The sequence below is a fragment of the Camarhynchus parvulus genome, chromosome 1A (genome assembly GCF_901933205.1).
Source record: "Camarhynchus parvulus chromosome 1A, STF_HiC, whole genome shotgun sequence".
In the NCBI taxonomy this organism is placed as follows: Eukaryota; Metazoa; Chordata; class Aves; order Passeriformes; family Thraupidae; genus Camarhynchus; species Camarhynchus parvulus.
In genome coordinates this window covers 56,149,161-56,167,213 of record NC_044586.1, presented here as the reverse complement: position 1 = coordinate 56,167,213, position 18,053 = coordinate 56,149,161, and the positions used below count along the sequence as shown (strand labels likewise).

The window sequence follows — 18,053 nt, the reverse complement described above, 5'->3', positions numbered from 1 at the left end:
TCTTAAAGCCACACTGAACAACAGCTCTCTCATGCATTGCCATGACCATGCACGAACACTACAGCAAGTTGTGGTTTATGACCACATCTGAGTGGTCCAGCCATGCAGTGCTACCATGGCCAACTGTTCCAAAGTCACAACTTTGTTTTGAAAAATAAAACATGACTCCATTTATTTTAGGTAGAATAGTACAATGAAATAAGTACCTTTGTAGCTCTCTTCATTTGCTTTCTGAATACTGTACAATTATAGGATCACATTCTAAGGTTTCTCTTGGCAACTGCATGTATTTTGGTGGAAAGGGGGTCTTTAATGAAAATAAATCCCTGATCAATTAAGAAAAGGACCAGATCCAAAGAAGTGTGCAAGAGCAATCTCTTTAGTTCGCAACACTGGTCTTTATTTTCCTGCATATCACTGTCTGAGTCAGGGAAAGGAGCCATACACAGAGATATTCACATGACTTCAGAATTGCTATTAGGAATAATGCTTGACTTAGTGGATTACTGGTCTTCCTAAGCAAGTAAGTGCTGAAATGCTCTCAAATCAGCCTGAAAGGCAACTGCATACATACTCTGAATCCTTGGACTGTATGGATCTTCAATTCGAAAAGCAGGATCTAGAACACGATATATTACCTGGAGGAAAAATCAAACAACGAAAGATTCAGCTTCAAAAATAAGAGAATCTCAGTTTGTAAGGAAAAAGTCTACACAATTAACATATTAGAAAAATTGTCTCTGACCTCTCCCTCTGTTGAAGGTTCAATGTCAGAGTATCGGGAATCACAGATTATATCATCCACTTTCTTCATGGGTCCAGTTGAAATCCCAGGAAAGGAGCTCTCACAGTCATATGCAAAATACCTGTAAACGTGCCACGTCTGTCCAAAGTCAGATGATCTTTCAATCAACATTGCAGCAGGACGGAATGTCTAACGGTAAGAAAAACAAAAGACTTCATTTGGTTAATTATTATTTGCATTTACATTAAATCTTATTAGTGTGAGCAATCCACATGTCTGGATTTTAATCTCTCTCCCTGCACCAACTATTTCCCATATGTGGAAATATTGGAAATACTTTTCTGATGACATTCCACTTTCTTCTCAGAGGCAGATACATGAAATAACACTCATCAAACCATAGACTACTACCCATCTTCAAAAGTTGGCTCTCAGTGGCCAAGTGCTTTAACACATTTAAACAAGAAAACTTGTAAGTTTTTTTGATTCCAAACCCTTTCTGAAAAGTGGGGGTTAAAGTAGGGCTTTACAGAGACAAAAAGATTTTTTCCCACAGCTTGTGGAAAGCAGCAGAGCCTTCTTCCTTGCTGTACCTCTTCTCCTGATCTTTCACAGAGGACCTAATGGGCCTCCTCTCCTACTGTAGGGAGCAGGAGGTCACTGCCAGTGCTTCCCATCCAGCTCTGACACCCAGAAGTTACTGCTGAGCAGGTACCTCTGAAGCTCAGAGAAGCCCCAGCATTTCCTCTCTTTGCCTGACCACATGACCTTTTGCAGCATCTCTGACGTTCAGTGCCAGCTGTCCTCTTTGCTGCCTTAAGAAAATGTTCCTTATGGAGATGGAGAGGTTCAGCTTCATCCCCTCATGCTGCATTTGACTGCCCCCATCTCCAGTGACCCTCTTCCAGCTGGCCTTGCCCAGACTCTGGCAGGCTGCATTTGCTTCACCAAACCAGTGTGCTTCTTACCTACATGTATCCAGCTCTAGAACAACAAACTAATGAAGTTTTGAAAGGATTTTTAATCCCTCTGACCTAAATAAAATGATGTTTTCATTTTTGTGTTGCGTTTCGAAAATCAGATATTTATTTAACCCTAGCTTGTACCTACCAAGAAATGCCAACAATCTCTTCCTTAGTTTTATGTATTCAGTGGAGGACGTCCCGGAGCCAAGCACAAAAGCATTTCAGTCACAGCTGGAAAGAAATTTTCTCTCTGCTTCCTGGCTGGAAATATCACCCAACTTAGAAACTAGTATCTCACCCAACAAAAAAATTTAGCAACCCAGAAATAAGGCAGCGCAACTGTCTACCACACAAAGTCCACAAGGCATCATTAAAACTATCTTTCCCCTGCAGTCTTCCTCCTGACAGCAGACCAAGCCCCGACACTGGGGTACCATGGCTGCAGTGTCAGGGGTTTTTTGGGGGTCCCTCACTGCTGGCTTCAGTAGAAATGACCACCTTCCACCTCAGCCACCACCTTAAGTCACAGGGAGAAACCCTTGTTGATGCCACAGGAAAGAGGAACCAGCTGTCCTAGAAAGCTGATGCGTAAAAATGAAGAGATTAATTTGTCCACATGGGAAGAACATTTAGGATGTACGGGACATAAGCTACCATTCCAAGACATCTGTTTGTAAAAAAACAAAGATACTTTGTGTACAGATGTTCCTTCTTCCTGAAGACCTTTCCATTTGCCAAATGAAAACTGATACCATGGCCAATTTTTTTTCAGGAAAAAAACCCTTGCTACTATATGACTTAGCTAACAATCTTCTAGAATACAACCACCAGAGACATACCAACACAAAACCCAGCTTCAGCATGACTCCTTCTGCAGCCTCACTGGAGTTCAAACACAAATCAGAACCCAGCCTTTCTGCATGACTTCAGCACTGGTTAATGGTTGGCAGCTCTGAAAAATTCAGGCCCAACAGTTCAGACAAAGCCCAAATCCCAAATATCACATAGATGTGAAGGACTACGAGACCTCTCATTTCCTCATGTTTTAGGGTTCAGGGTAAGGCTGTGGCTTCCTTACCTTGAAGGTCATAATGAGATGAGTGAAATGAAACTCAGCCTCCAGGTCCAGCTGGATAGTCACGTTTTCCAAACCTGCAGGGGCAGAGTAAAGAAGGTGTTCAGCAAACAAGGACACCTGCCAGTCTCTACACCTACATTCTGCCAAAGCTCTTCACTCTGTTGACGTGAGATTATTTTCTTTACCACTTTGTTCTGTTATGGAAAAGGAATATGATGGTTTAGCGTGTGTCTGAGGTAGAGGGGGAGACGCCAAGAACCTGCTGAAGAGTCTCACATGTGGGATTCCTGCGCATGATCAGCACTGAACGCGCTACAGCCAGAGTGTGAGCCCGCAGTGCTATTTGACACAGAGGCATGGCTGTGACCACCACAAGCTGGGCCCTGGCACCAAAGCCCCAGTCCAGCTGGGGATGCTGAGCCCAGATGTGTGTGGTGGTCACACCCCACACACATCTCCCACTCCCCAGCCTCTCTGGCAGCAGCAGCAGCACAAGATTCTGCAGCCCTAAGACCCCCAGCCTCACTGATGCCTGGTAGAGGCCATTCCCCACCATTTTTCACTCACTCTGGACTCTCCTGTCCACAAGAACAGCTCCTTTATAACCTGGTTTTGACATACTCCTAAAGCAACTATCACAGCCCTGCTTTGCAGTCCAAAGGGTTAAGAAAATGGTGAGAGGAAAAAAGTTTTCCAAACTGCTGTATGACTACCTGTGGTCAGGGACTCTAAACAGAAAGGAAGACAATCAGCCAGAAATATTATTTTGCCTTGTGAAAAGAGCTCTCGAAGCAGCTGGATACTAATTATACTGTAGTTGGAAATAAAAAATAAAATCAAGATTTACAGAGAGGAGAAAGGGTAAGAAATGAAAATAATAAAACAATAAGGCACTTAAATTTTTGACCAGCTGTAACCTTCTGTGAAGCATGCAGCAATGGTCCCTTATGCTGTATGCCTGAAAACATGAATTGGACAGAAAGAATCATTTGTTTTTCATTGTTGAAGGACATTTTCATGACCTTATGAGCTAAGAAACTTTTTTGTGTGAATGCTGCCAAGCCTGTTGCAAAAAACATGAATTATCTGAAATGCTGGAAGAGAACTGCTGGCGGCAAGCAGTTGATCTAAATGGTTAAAAAGGATTTAGTGAAAATCTTTCTTTAACAGGCAGCAAAACTGTTACAAATATTACCTCTTTTTTTCTCATATACAATAAGGCAGCTGCTGCCAATGAATTTGCAGAAATCCCACCCTGTCCAGCTGGCTTTAAGGTTTCAGGACTGCTGTTTGAGAAACCCTTGCTGCCTTGTTTTGTGTATGAAAGCATGCCAAAAGCATAACCAGAAAAGTAAAACAGGCGGAGGAAGGATTAAAAGAAAAAAACCAAAAACCCCACCAAACTAATATGCAATTTTTGTTTTTAATGAGCTGGCTTGTTTCTGCCAGTTCATTTTATTGCTTGGCAAATGGTACAGAAATTCGGGGAGCTCAGGAGGGAGAAGGCAGCTTTTAGGGTAAGAGATATCCCTGGCTTTACTGTCCTGGGGTGGGAAAAGGAAATTGGAGGACTGCAGGCAGGGCAAGAGCCAGCTCTGCACCCAAACCCCCTCCTTCCACAGCCTCCAGCCCGCGGCGTGGGGAAGCCCAGGGATATTTACTCCTGGAAGGCTGCTCCGCTCTTGCTGCCCAAATATGAGGGAGAATCTGAGGCCAGTGTGGGAAACTCTTCTCTTTAGGAAAGGACTCTTGCAGAGTGCTTGGACAGCTGTTTCCAACACTCCTGGAGGACTCGAGGGGGTTTGTTACAGATTAAGGAGCGCTCCAGGGCACACAAAGGCAGCTAGTTTTACTCATGGCTCCTCACACAGCATGATCCTTCACAGGGCACTAATCACCAGGCCAGAGATAAGAGCAAACCCACAGGTACCCTGAAACAAAAGGAGGGAAAACAGCTCCCAGCCCCGGAAATTGCTCCGGACAAGCCACATACCATTTTCCGACTGCCACCAGAGCTTCAGGCGATTTGGGTCGAACGTGGTGACAACATTTTCAATGCGATGGCTGTTGGGATTGAGAGTATCGTGGAAGGGATCCTCCGAATCACATGTGAAACATTTTTTGTCCTCCTGAAACAACACGATACTCAGCATTACTGATTTTATCCACGGGGCAATACTTGCTTCCTGCAGATAAGGGTATTTTCCATCCATATCACATTCCACTCATTTTGCCTGCAGGAGTCATCAAAGATTTTTTTTGTTGAAATGCTAAGTGTTTTTTACCTCTATGAATTAACGTAATGGAAAGTATGCCAGGAATTCCATAAACTTCATTTTTATGGGAAGCATGTTTTCAATGAAAATTGCAGTTTCAGGAAATCTCTTCCAGTGCACGTATTCTCCAGTGGAATTCAAAACCAACGGCAACATCTACAGAAAATTGCTGAATTGCTTCTGTAAAAATGCACACGTGCAAAACTGCATCTTAACAACTCGTGAGAAATAACTCTGGCTTTTGGAAGCTGGCTTGGAGATGCAAGCTGCCTGCATTAGGGATACCTCCCTTGAGGCTCGGTGCACATCAAGGGGCCCTCAGTGCTTTAGCCCATTTCTCTGAATTCAGCTTGTCCAACTCCTACCCAAACCTTGCATCTCCAGCTGGCATTGCAACCCCAAACTATGTACATAAGGTCCATTTGCACACATTACAAGGTCTGCCCAGTCAAAACCAGCTCAGAACAAGCCTGGGATGTGCTGCTTGGGAAAGCCTGAAGCTTCTTCACCAGGGGACAAAACCCCATCATGGCTATTACTACAAACAGAGCTATTTTTGCATTGCCCTTCTGCCTAAAACCACCACTTTCTGACTGCAAGGTAGGGTGCAAACTGAACCAAAAGGGAGGGTTCCTGCCCAGACCAGTGGGAGGGGGCAGATGAGTAAAGGAGCTCATTGGAGGGCAGTGAAGGAGCCCCAACACACCAACAACTCATCCTTGCCCAAAACTACACAGGCATCATTCCTCCAGCACGTTTATGGAGACAAATGCTACTCTTTATCAGCCAAGAATGTGACAGCTGGCAGGTCTGCACCACACAGACTTTCCATTTCACCAGTCCTGGCTTCAGTGGCTCCCCCCAAGCTCAGGGCTTCACCTCCCACGAGCCCTCGAACACTCCTCCAGCAGAAAGAATGGCAAGAGCAGAGTCCCAGGAAGATGTTCCCTATTGTCTGCTCCAGGTCTCTCTGCCCCCGTACTTCATGCCACAACTTGCTCCTTCTCTGACCAAAACTGAATCCTAGAAGATCCTAATCCTGCCAAGCACTCAGTGGGCCATGCCCCATGCTACTAAGAGGACACTGACAACTTCCATGATTTCTTCAATACCACACACTATGGTTCACAATAACCAGGGACATCCCAAATGCTGAACCAGGGCAGGGAAATCGGGAATACGGGCACATGAGAACTTCTGAAGTGATGCTTTTTACAATGGCACTTCAACATTTTTTGAGATAAGAAAATGTAACAAGGCACTTTTGTTATTTTGTTCTACCAGAGATGCTTATGTTGTTAAAGTCAATCCCAACATACACTGAAAATGTTCTGTGAAGCTAAATTCCACGTCAAATAAAGTATTAACGCTATTAGACAGAACTTATACGGTAACACTAAAGGTGGGGAAAGGATGAAGGGAGACTTGGTAACTTCAGGGCACAAATGAGTCAAGTGCTGCAGCCTCTCCTGCTTCCTGTGGTTTTCCTTCCAAGTGCCAGAATCTGGCCCTATTGTCTCCACAGTAATTCGTCCGGAGATTATCCCTTTACTTTCAGCTCAAGAGAGTTCCACGTATAACTGATAGTTTATTCTTTTCCACCATCCCTTCTCTCTCAGAGATTTTAAGTTTGGTGAGCTGCTTCTGGCTTTAAAAAGCAATAGCTCACCAGATGTGCTGAGACAACCTTATTTGCATCCTTCCACTCCGAGACCATACACATGTAATTACATTACGGGAACTGTGGACAAAACAGCCGGGCCCTACAGCCCACTCTCCTTTAGGAAGCTGTCTAGACGGCTCGGAGCGAGCCGGGAAATAAAGCATTAACTGAACTTACTGAGGCACATTCTTTCTTATTGGCCTCGATCAGGAAAGGGGTTCGGAGCCGAAAGCCGCGGGGGATTCCCTGCACGCAGGGTGCGGGGTCCCGAACGGGGCACGGTGCTGCCCGCCGGGCACCGCTGCCCGCGCCTCCCACCCGCGGGCGGTGCTCGTCCCGTCCCTCGGCCCGGGCGCTGCCCGCGGGCGTGAACCCCGCGCAGCCCCCCGCACCCCGCGCAGCCCCCGCACCCCGCGCAGCTCCCGCACCCCGCGCAGCTCCCGCACCTCCCACTCCCCGCGCAGCTCCCACTCCCCGCGCAGCTCCCGTACCCCGCGCAGCCCCCGCTCCCCCGCGCAGCTCCCGCTCCCCGCGCAGCCCCCGCTCCCCGCGCAGCTCCCGCTCCCCGCGCAGCCCTCGCACCCCGCGCAGCCCCCGCGGAGGAGGCGATGCCCGCCCCCAGCGCCGGCACCGAGCGCGGTGCCCGGGAGCGCTGCCCGCCCGCGGCCGGCGCTCACCTGGAGGTGGCTGACGATGCAGTAGGGCTCGGGCTGGCGGAGGCCGCAGGTGGAGGAGGCAGAGAGGCGGGCGGCGCGGCCGATGAGCAGGTCGCCGGTGGCGGGGTAGCAGCTGCCCTCGGCGCAGCCATAGCTGTACTCGGGCTCCTGTGCCGCCGCGGGCCACAGCGCTGCGCGGCCGCGGAGGGAGAGAGGGGAACACAGGGTGAGAGAGGGAAGCGGCAGGGCTGGGCGCCCCGAGCCGCCCCGCAGGCGCTGCAGAGGCGCGCCCAACCCGCCGTGCCCCGACGGCGGCCGGAGCGGAGCGGGAGTTACCGAGGCAGCAGCAGCAGCAGAGGTACAGCGGGAGGCGGCCCATGGCGGGCGGCAGGACGGGACGGGACAGGACACGACGGGACGGGACGGGACGGGACGCGGCTGCCCCTCCACGCGCCGCCGAAAGCCGCTGCTCCGGCCGCTCCACGCAGGCGCCGCCGTTCCCAGCCGCGGCCCCGCGCCGCCGGGTGCCCCCGGCCCTCCTCCTCCTCCTCCTCCGCCCCTCCGCATCCGCGGGGCCGGGCCGAGCCCCTCCCGCCCGCCCCCCGCCCTGGGACAGTCCGGCCCTCAGCCGGGGCAGGGAGCGCCGCCGTCGAGGAAGGGCAGCTCAGTCGGGGTGGGAGGCACGGGGAGGTCGTGTCCCGCTGTAGGCAGGGAGCCCCGAGCGGGACACCGGGAACTCCGGCCCCCCGGCCCGCAGGCTGGGCTCTTCCCGCTGCTACCCAGCGTCGGGAGCGGGCTCTGGGCAGGGTGCGGCAATCGGAAGGGGGTGGCGGATAGGTGGGGGGAATCACCAATCGAGTCTCCCCCTTCCCTGCTCCTGTCGGTGGAGAAACAATGAGGGAATGGGGTTATTGACCTAATCCTGCCTTCTGCCGGTAGTGTGGATGAAGCCGGGCCTCTGCGAGGATGGGATGGATGGATGGATGGATGGATGGATGGATGGATGGATGGATGGATGGATGGATGGATGGATGGATGGATGGATGGATGGATGGATGGATGGATGGATGGATGGATGGATGGATGGATGGATGGATGGACAGGGTGTATACTTATGTGGAAGGGCCTAAGGCCCAGCAAAGCACCAGGGGGTTGACAACTGTCCCACACAAGGCTCAGTAGCCCCGCTGCTCTGCCTGGTGCTGTGGTGCCAGCACACGTGGCTCAGGAGTGCCATTCTTGGGGATGGTGGCTGCCATACATGGCCAGGCCTGGCTCTGGCACAGGCAGAGAGGCCCAGCAAGCCTAGAGCAGCCACTGCCAGGCTGTGTCACATTCCCTGGGAGCACACGGCACTGTTGCCTTCCCAGGGGCGCTGGGGCAGCTGCAAGGAATGAATGTCTGTGCTGGAGATGCCCCTGCACCCCAGCCTCCCACATCAGTGCCCTGACCTCTGCTGGGGAACATGGGGGCTCCCTTGGCTGGTGGCAGAGTCCCCTCAGCACCCAGGGAAAATGTTTAGGGTTAAATAAACACCTAGGAGTCTGTATGAAGGATGGATGTGGCTGGGACAAATGCCTGGGTTTATACACCCAGGTTTTGCTTGCACACGTGTAACACGTGTACTTGTGTAAATCTTTACCAGGTACCAGTGCCCCCCAAGAACACTTTGCCCTCACTATTTGCAGTGCCAGAATGAAAACACACCATGGTCTGTCTGGCCCGGCAAACCCTGCCGAGGTAGGTAAATATGTTCATTCTCATTTTACAGATGGATAAGCAGAAACAGAGAGATACCGAGTGACTTGCCCTAAAGGTTAAACACCAGGTTTGAAACATAACCCAAGACTCTGGATTAAAGAACTTGTGGAGCTGTTTCATTAAAGAAATCCATAAAATTAAATCATTCTAAACTGACAGAGGGCAGGAATTGTAATATCCTAAACTTCTTCTGCAATGTGGTATTCTAAATTCAGAAAACAAATTCAGTTTCATAACCTTGTTATATTTTTTAAGCTTCAGTACAGCAAACATTTTCATCCCCCCTCTAACAGAAAATGTTTTACTCTGCTGCTGGTAGAGCCTCCTCTGTCCCATGGCAGATGGGCAGCAGCATCCCCACATGTGCAACTCTTTCATTACCATGGGAACTTTTCCTGTCCCGTATTTTTCCAACTTTGATTGAAGTTTTCTCCTTTTGGTTTTTTTTTCCTGGTTCATAGCCTTGTAGAAGTCCTATCCTCCCCTATAGGCTCCTTTGTGCCTTGGCACAGAGAGCATGAAAACGTGCTTTGTTCCAGCCTGGGGGTGACCCTGGCGTGTGACACCAGGGTTGAGCTGGAGCTTCAGCCACAGCCTGGGGTGGCCACCATCACCCATAACTGGGGCATTCTTTCAGACATAACAGAAACCACCACACTCAGTGTGTGAGTAATTAGGAACAGAGGACTTGTGTCCCTCCCTCTCTGCCGTGCTCATGACAAATAGTGAGTGGGAGTATTTTAATTTGATTCTTCAAATGATAAAAATTCGGTTTAGTGCCCTATCTTTGTGGTTGGTGAACCACCTTTACCTCCCTGGAGTGTCTGTGTTTGTGCATGGTTGGAAGTCTCAAAAAACAACATTTCAGAATTTGACCCCAGTGGGACCCACTTGATCACCCATTTTCTTAACACACTGCAGTGGTCGAATGCCTGGTAGACAGAGCTGATGATTTGATTTTGATTAAATATATCTTTGGTTCTATGTCAGTTTGGTTGTGTTGTTTGCATTTTGATTAATGCCATTGAAGTAAAAATGCCCTACAGCAAGAAACTTATCTCAATTCTTTTTCAAGAAACAGTTTTCTGAAGCCATTTCTGCCCACAAGGAAGAGGTCCAGGGGAGCTACAAATAGGTACTTTTTATCTAGAGACAGCACTTTCCCCACAAATTAACTTTGAAAAAACACTTTGAAAGTTTTTGCATCACTTCCAATGGGAAATGCTGCACAGTTGTAAACTTCTGAAGCTGTCATAGGATGGATTTGGAGTTCTGTGGCCACTGGTTCCATCGGATCTGCTTCCTTTGTGTGTCTGAGCATGCTTGGGGGCAGGGAGGGGAGGTTAGACTCTGTGCTGAATTTCTTGTTCCTGCTTCCGCTTTCCTTCCAGCGATTTCAGTTTCCCCCCATGGATACATCTCCTCTCCAGGCCTGTTTAACTGCCTTGTGTTTACAGATTTCTCATCTGTGCAGCTTGTGGAAAGCCATTCAGCAATTCTTAGTCAACAGTGGGTTTTAGGAGGAAGTTTTCTTTCAAATTTTTGCTTGTGAATTCAGATTTTTAAAGCCATGAATGAAATAATTTTGGTTTATATGCAATTGGGAATTTCTGTCAAAGGGTTTCAGTTTGCCTCTTCCAGGTGCAGTCCGGCAGAGATGCACTGAAACCTCCACAATCCTTCAATTCCCTGGAGACCTGCACGTGAGCAGCTTGGTGTGTGCTCCAAGTAAAACAGAGATGTTTGATTTCAGTATGTCAAAGTCAGCCTAAATACAGTCATCTGATTACAGCCTAGTAACTTAGAAAAAAGTCTCACACCTCACACATGATTTTTCAAAGTGCTAAAATTCAGAAAATGCTAACCCACAAATTCCATGCATTCCTGTGTTCAGGTGGCTTTGTTAGATTATATCAAAATTATAATTTGATTCCATTATTTTCACAACAGAATGTGTCATAGTGTAATGCATGTTGCACATTGCCCTGGAGCACAGCTGGTTCGAGTTAGAGGAGTATCTCTGAAATCTCATCTGCCAGCAATTCCCACCCAAGCCCCCAGCCATACCAATGCTACTTTAGCTCTTGTAAACACGGGGTGATAACTATGCAGTGTTTATCTCCGTGGGATCGATAAGGATTGTTTCACGGGTGCTGCTGGCATGGGTAAATGTTAAGAGCCCTGTGTTCCCGCAGAGTATTCCTGAGTTTTACAGATGTGGTCTGGGCTGTGTCCCAGCTCTGAAGCAGCACCGTGCTGAATGAAGTCCCTCGCAGTGGGACAGTCCAGCCAGGAATGACACGACTGGTTTTGACTGAGGAAAACCCATCATTAGTCTGCAACCTGCAGGAGTATGTATACCAGGGGTGGGAGTTTGAAACTGAGGTGTAGCTCACTTCAGTCTTTTTTAAACTCTGGCACTCTATAACACTTGCTTAACCACAGATTCCTCTCTTAGTAATATATTAAAAAATAATTACAGCCTAAAATTTAGGCCAATTCATGTATTCTTGATGGCTAAAAGAAAATGCTGAGTGAACCCTGACTTCTGTGAAGTGCTACATTGTGGGAGAAGAGCTGGAGAAACTGGTTTTCAACATTTCTGGCCCTTTAGACTCGCAGCTTAAATCTAAGAGCTGGAGTTATTCTCCAGTTGTTGGTTACATTAATGAAAAACGCCTGAAACCCCCTATAAGCATAAGAAAAACGTGCATTGCAGGAGAGCCAATGCCAGAGAAAAGATTTTTTAAGTCGATTTCTGCGTTAAGCATCTGAGCACTGCCATCCAGTGGGCAGCGGGGAATCGGCTCTGTCGCCCACCGCCCACGGCCCGGAGCTGCACGGAGCTGCTGCCCGCCGCTTTTCCAGGGGCACAGCGGGACCCTCAGAGCGTCAGGGCTCTGGTGGGGGAGCCCTGCTCTGCCTCGGTGAGAGGAGATGGGGCTGGAGCAGTGACAGTGCCTGCGGATGCTGCTGGATGTCAGCAGGGGCGGCTGCAGGAGCCCGCAGTGTTTCACCGGCATCCTACCGCAGGATCCCGCAGGATTTCACCTGCATCCCGCTGCAGGATCCCGCAGGATTTCACCTGCATCCCGCTGCAGGATCCCGCAGGGTTTCACGGGCATCCCGCTGCAGGAGCCCGCAGGGTTTCACGGGCATCCCGCTGCAGGATCCCGCAGGGTTTCACCGGCATCCCGCTGCAGGATCCCGCAGGGTTTCTCGGGCATCCCGCTGCAGGAGCCCGCACGGTGTTACCTGCATCCCGCTGCAGGATCCCGCAGGGTTTCACGGGCATCCCGCTGCAGGATCCCGCAGGGTTTCACCAGCATCCTGCTGCAGGAGCCCGCAGGGTTTCATCGGCATCCCGGTACAGGATCCCGCAGGGTTTCATCGGCATCCCGGTACAGGATCCCGCAGGGTTTCATGGGCATCCCGGTACAGGATCCCGCAGGGTTTCATGGGCATCCCGGTACAGGATCCCGCAGGGTGTCACCTGCATGGCCCCATCTGAGCCTCGGCAGCCCCGTGCAGGGTCGTGGCACAGCCACGGGTTTAGGGGTTGGCAGAAGACACGGGGTGTTGGGAGCCTGTCTTTGAGACAGCTACCAGCAGCTCCCTGGGCAATCCTCCTCTTGCATTTCCAGCCCCCCCACCACAGGAAGCCCTAGACTGTGCACAGGTGTGTACTGTAGAGCTCCCTCAAAGACTACACCTGATTACTAAATCAGATGGTTTATTACAAGGTATTTTCTATTTCCGTGTAAACTCAACTGGACAAAAGAAGAAAAAGAAAAAAAGGTTACATTATTCACTAGGCCACTTCAGATGCATTTCCAGAGGACAGTGGCCTGTGCCAGGATGCTCAGGACGTGGTAATCATGGTGATTTCAGCTTCATTTTACCTGATGGTCTGTTCAGACCCTAGCTCTTGCATGTTGCATACTTGCTTTCCTGCTCCATGATTTCATTTTTAATGGCTATCACTTGTTCCTCTAGTTGTCTCAGTTGCTCTGCCTTATCTTGTTTGGTTTGATTTAGTTCCTGAAGCTTCTTCTCCAAATCTGGAAAAGCAGAGACATGCACTGATGTGAGCAATGATGCTCACATTTGTTGTGTAAGTAAAATCCAGTGATTAGCAGCATTTCTTTTCTCATAAGTTTTAGAGACAATAAGCCCATTTTGAATGGGGAATGTTATATGTGCAACTGGAGGGAAAAATCTGGCTTCTGGATAGCAAGAGGAGCACAATAGCCTTGAAGAAATAAATTTCTCAGCATGTGCTTTTGTCCATCAGCTAGGATGGGACAGGACATGGAGCTCTTCAAGGACTTGGTTTAAATGGAAACACTCAGAGGAGCAGTGTGTCCACTGATGTGTGTAAAGCCTAGACAATTTGGGTGTGATGGGCTTAGGTCTCCCTCACTTGTGTAGCTGTTTTCTGCTGGTTCCTGTGAAGTTACACCAATGTAAACATATTGGTAATGAGTTAAACCCACAGGATTCACTGCCTGTTTCTCATGTCCTTATCATTCAGGCATTTGGAGTGACTTGGATGATCTTAATGCCTTTCTTCAAGGTCTGTGCTCAAAATATTTATTTGGATCCTGTCCTGAAGAGTTTTCTCCTGGGATAGAGTTTCTGCTTCAGTTTTGCTGATGTTACATGGTATTTTCTGACATTGAGCCTGGCAGGATCCTAGGCCTAAGGGTTCTCAGTGGGAATGCCCAGATCTCCACTACAAGGAGAATTAGGTTCCCTGTGTGCAGGGACATGAGATGTGCTCTGCCTTTTTGGTGAGCCTCTGAGCCTGTGTGAGCAGCAGTGTGTGCCGGGACAGCCACAGCAGCTCTGCTTGGAGTGCCCATGGCCCCTCTGCCTGACAGTCATGGCCCCCCAGATTCAGGGCACGTCAGCTTCAGTCTCCACAAGCTGTAGTTGTAGCTGGTTTGCTCTGCCATTGCTCAGAGATAATGTCTGAAGGGGAGCAAGTATGGGCTGATGGAAAACAGCTGCCCTGCAGCTTTGTCACACCAGCCCTTGCCTGGGTGACGTGGGGAAAGACAGAGCGAAGAGGAAGGAGAGAAGGTCCAAGTGCCCAAAGCAAATGCATAAATCAGGGCCTCCAGATAAATCTGCAGACAGCTTTTATGCAGGTTTTGCAATAGCCCTGTTTTTAAACTAAAGAAAATCTCTGCAGGTCCCTGTGTGGACAGTTCTTAACCTTTGCTTATAGCAATCTATTTAAGTCAGAAAAAGTACCTAAGCCAAATCAATTCAACTGCTTTTAAAATGCAGGCAGGGATTTTCACCAGGTAAACTGTTTTAAACCTAATTTTGGGTGAACTTGGTGTGTTAGTGTCTGTGGGGAAGGACTTCAGCCTTGCATTCATGACTACACAGTGTTTACCACTCACTGTGGAAGTGAGAATATCACCTGTTATTCTTTTTATCTTTTTTTCAGTCTCTTCAGCCAGTTTTTCTGCTTCTTCTTTCAACTGCTTCACTTTTTGTAATGTTACTTTTGGAGGTCCTTGGGTTTTTAGCTTTTCTTGAAGAATGGTGTACTTTCTTTTAACGTCAGTAAATTCCTGTAACGAAATGTCATTACTTAAAGAGCCTCTCATAATTAATCTGGTGTACAGAAGGAAGTTTTAATACTTTTTTAACATCCTCTTTGAACCAAAGTTTAGATTCCCCATTCTCTTAAATATTAAAAAATAGATCCTTAATTTGTAGACATTGAAAAATGCATTGCAAAACGTGATAGAAATCAATTAAAACAATCTGCCTGTGGAGTAATCTAAAGGAGAGGGAGGGGCAAGGATATAAAGAAAATACTATTTAAGATATTTAAGTTTATGCTGGTTTTGCTTCTGTTGATAGGGCTTTTCTGTAAATTTCATTTTGCCATAAGGCTTAATTCAAATTTAATGAATTATCTGTAGCAGCATTGGGGGTTTTACATTTTCAATTGCAGTAATATTTACTGGCTGATCTGTTTCCTGCTGATCTAGGTTGCTGTTGAGGCTGCAGTTTAGATTTTGCCTACAGTTCTTGTAACTTGGAAGTATGGCCATGTTCCAAGCTTGTGGTATGGGTACTTGGTTCTTGCCATTTTAGCAAATTTTTAGCTGCATTTTCAAAAAACTGAACTACTGGAAAGCAAGCCAATCAAAAACTCCAAGTAACTCCCACAGCAATTTTCTCTGAAGGAGAACGGCACAGGATGAATTGTCTGGGTGCTTCCATCACTCATGTATTTTAATATCTGGTTTTGTGATTTGTTCTGTTGTGTTTATTGGTGCCCATGGTGACTGCAACTCTTATACACAGTGCAAGAAAAATGTCTTGAAGTAGCCAGAGAAATGTGTATGTTTTCTGTCATTCCAGCAAACAGAAGTGTATGCCAGAAACCTTAAAATAAAACACAAATTCTTCTTAACCATGGCATTTTACACTGCATGGCATACGGAAAATGTTAAAAGTTTTTATGACAGCATGGCAATGCTTCTGAAGCAAAAATACTACTAAACATGGAGGAGGGTTTTTTCCCCTTAACATATGACAGAAGAGCTTACATTATCCATTTTCTGGGCTTGCTTGTAAGCTGCTTCTGCCTCTGCTCTTGCCTTTGTAGCTTGATTCTTGTTCATCAGCATTTTTGCCTGCCATGTGGCACTTTCATCTTCCATCTCAGTCTGTTTGGCTGACAAGTCATTTAGTTTATTGTTTGTCTTGTTCACTTGGTTCTCAGCCTAAAACAGAGCAATTGAAGGCTGTGATTTCTTATTCAACATCCATCCAGCTTGTGGAGTGTGGTAATGAGAGACTGTCAGTGGATTAAGAGATACTTAAGCAGTATGGAATTGGTGTCATATCTGTGCCACATTCTGGTTTTGTTTATTTAAGTTTATATTAAGGAAACTTCAGAATGAAGTATCTCTTTCTAATAAATCTAGCAAATAAATTAAAATATTTGCAGCAGGATACCTGAGAGATTTGTGTTCTGATGCTTTGTATCTCTTCATTTGACTTTATGATGGTGCTTTTGGAGTGTCCTTGGGACTTCACAACATTTTTTAGTTTATTATTAATTTCATCCACTGGCAGAAGAGCTTTAGCTGCTTTGCTAAAATGGAAAAAAGGAATTGCATGGAGTATTTTGGTGTGGTGAGCAAAGCAAGAACATGTTTCAAATACACCCATGCTGACATTCAGGAGTGTTTCCTCAAGCCCAAAAACAACCATTAAAATTGTGGTAAACTGGTAAAGCAAAACCTCAGAAAAGGGCTTTTTGGGGAGCACCTGAGTTGCTGTACTCAGGGTGAGGCTGGATGCTGCTGGCTGCCTGGTGGTGCACAGCTAGGAGGGAACACTCATGGGTGAACATGTTTTTTCTCTTGTTGGGTCTTTCTCACCCTTATTCAAACCACCCAGTGAGCCAGATGTAATGCTCCACCATGTCCAAGGTGGAGTTAAGGAGCTGCTTTGGCCTCTGTGGCTCAGCAGGCAGAGGAGCCAAGAGCTGTCAGGAGCTGCTCCTTTCAGCACGTTGGCTCCTGCAGCACGAGTGGCAGTGGCTCCTTCCTGCTGGAGAGGCCCTGTGGAAAAGGCAAGGTGGAACCTCCACCTGAACTCTCCTCCCAGGGTTACTGGGATACTGCCAGGGGAATGGAGCAGTCCTGCTGTGCACAGTACCACCCCAGCTGGAGCTGGCACACCAGCATCACCAGCATGAAATACTCTACTTACTCAGCTTCTCGTGCCTCCACCAGCAGTGTCTGAGCATCCTCCCTTTTTATGTTTCTCTTGTTATTCAGTTTGTACTTCTCACAGTGGTTCGTAATGCTTTGGAGTTTGCCAAGCATGCCTGTGAGCTCTTGTGGAGTCAGGGGAAGGTTTATTTGCAGAACATAATTTGCCACCTTCTCAATGTCTTCTGGAGGTGCACTCTCATCTGCAACAGAAATGGAGCTGAGAGGATCCTGAAGCAGCTCCTTCCTCCCTGTAAATGGTCTTTATGGCTGCCCACCCTTTGAGTTATGTGGGAGAATAAAGCTGACAGGCACAGCAAGGGGGTAAGAGAATTATCTCCAACATTTTGTAATTTAATATTATGCTTTCAGATACTGCTGTTAGTGTTGTCAGAACTGGCTGAAATGAGGATTTGAACCCACTTTGAACTGAGTTATTAAAATTCTGATGTAGGACAGAGCCTGTGGAGGGCTTTAAATCAGTGCCCAGCACAGCTAGATGTGTCAGAGCCCATTTCTCCCTTGGCCCACAGATCAAAGAGGTGCTGGTGGGGCTGGGGTGTGAATGGAGATTTCCAAGCTGGCCAGTGGGTGTAATCCCTTCCCTGGATTTGCCATAATATTGAGAAAGTGGTTCCTTTGCTGGTTAATGAGAAAGGCTAAGCTGCAGAGGGAACTTGGGTCAGACTTGCATAGGATGTGAATTTACCATAGAAAAAAAAACATATTTTGACAATTCCCATTACAAACGAGCTTGTCCTGCTCTTTGCTAAGAGGCAGAGGAACACACAGACTAGTCAATGTCTTCAGAAGCCACATCATCAGTTTTGTCTTCTGATCACTTCCATTTATAGACAAGACTTTGTATGATAAAGCAGTTGAGATATATTAAATAGTTGTGTTAATCAACACAGTAAGTCAGCAAGAATTAAATAGAAGACATTTAGTGTGCAAACAGTAGTGCATTCCTGAGAGCTATTTTCTGTAGAAATATATTCATCCAGAATCACCATTCACATCAATGTCAAGTACAGAAGATTTAATGTATTTATAATGTTTAACTGTATGCTTCTCAGCTGTTCCTGTTCTTAAAATTAACAAAACAAAGATTTGAAAAAAATATTTTACAATTGTTAATAAATGCTGTCTATCCAC

General features: G+C 47.4%; 2 protein-coding genes across 4 annotated transcripts in view; both read right to left on the bottom strand.

The window, feature by feature from the left end:
- The window catches only part of LAMB1 (laminin subunit beta 1), a 42,261-nt gene extending 34,345 nt beyond the window's left edge, over window positions 1–7,916 (bottom strand). The window contains exons 1-6 of the mRNA XM_030959339.1: window positions 7,720–7,916; window positions 7,405–7,574; window positions 4,782–4,917; window positions 2,789–2,862; window positions 746–934; window positions 575–638 (exon numbers count right to left, since the gene is read on the bottom strand). Of these exons, the coding sequence (XP_030815199.1) occupies window positions 575–638; window positions 746–934; window positions 2,789–2,862; window positions 4,782–4,917; window positions 7,405–7,574; window positions 7,720–7,762 (676 nt within the window). The 5' untranslated portion in view covers window positions 7,763–7,916. The remainder of the gene's footprint in view (window positions 1–574; window positions 639–745; window positions 935–2,788; window positions 2,863–4,781; window positions 4,918–7,404; window positions 7,575–7,719) is intronic.
- A 4,958-nt stretch (window positions 7,917–12,874) lies between these two features.
- Window positions 12,875–18,053, bottom strand: part of LAMB4 (laminin subunit beta 4) — a 43,747-nt gene continuing 38,568 nt past the window's right edge. For all 3 annotated transcript variants that reach the window (XM_030960414.1, XM_030960413.1, XM_030960415.1), the window contains exons 31-35: window positions 16,897–17,101; window positions 16,135–16,273; window positions 15,723–15,899; window positions 14,579–14,732; window positions 12,875–13,205 (exon numbers count right to left, since the gene is read on the bottom strand). In XM_030960414.1, the coding sequence (XP_030816274.1) occupies window positions 13,066–13,205; window positions 14,579–14,732; window positions 15,723–15,899; window positions 16,135–16,273; window positions 16,897–17,101 (815 nt within the window). In that variant the 3' untranslated portion in view covers window positions 12,875–13,065. The remainder of the gene's footprint in view (window positions 13,206–14,578; window positions 14,733–15,722; window positions 15,900–16,134; window positions 16,274–16,896; window positions 17,102–18,053) is intronic.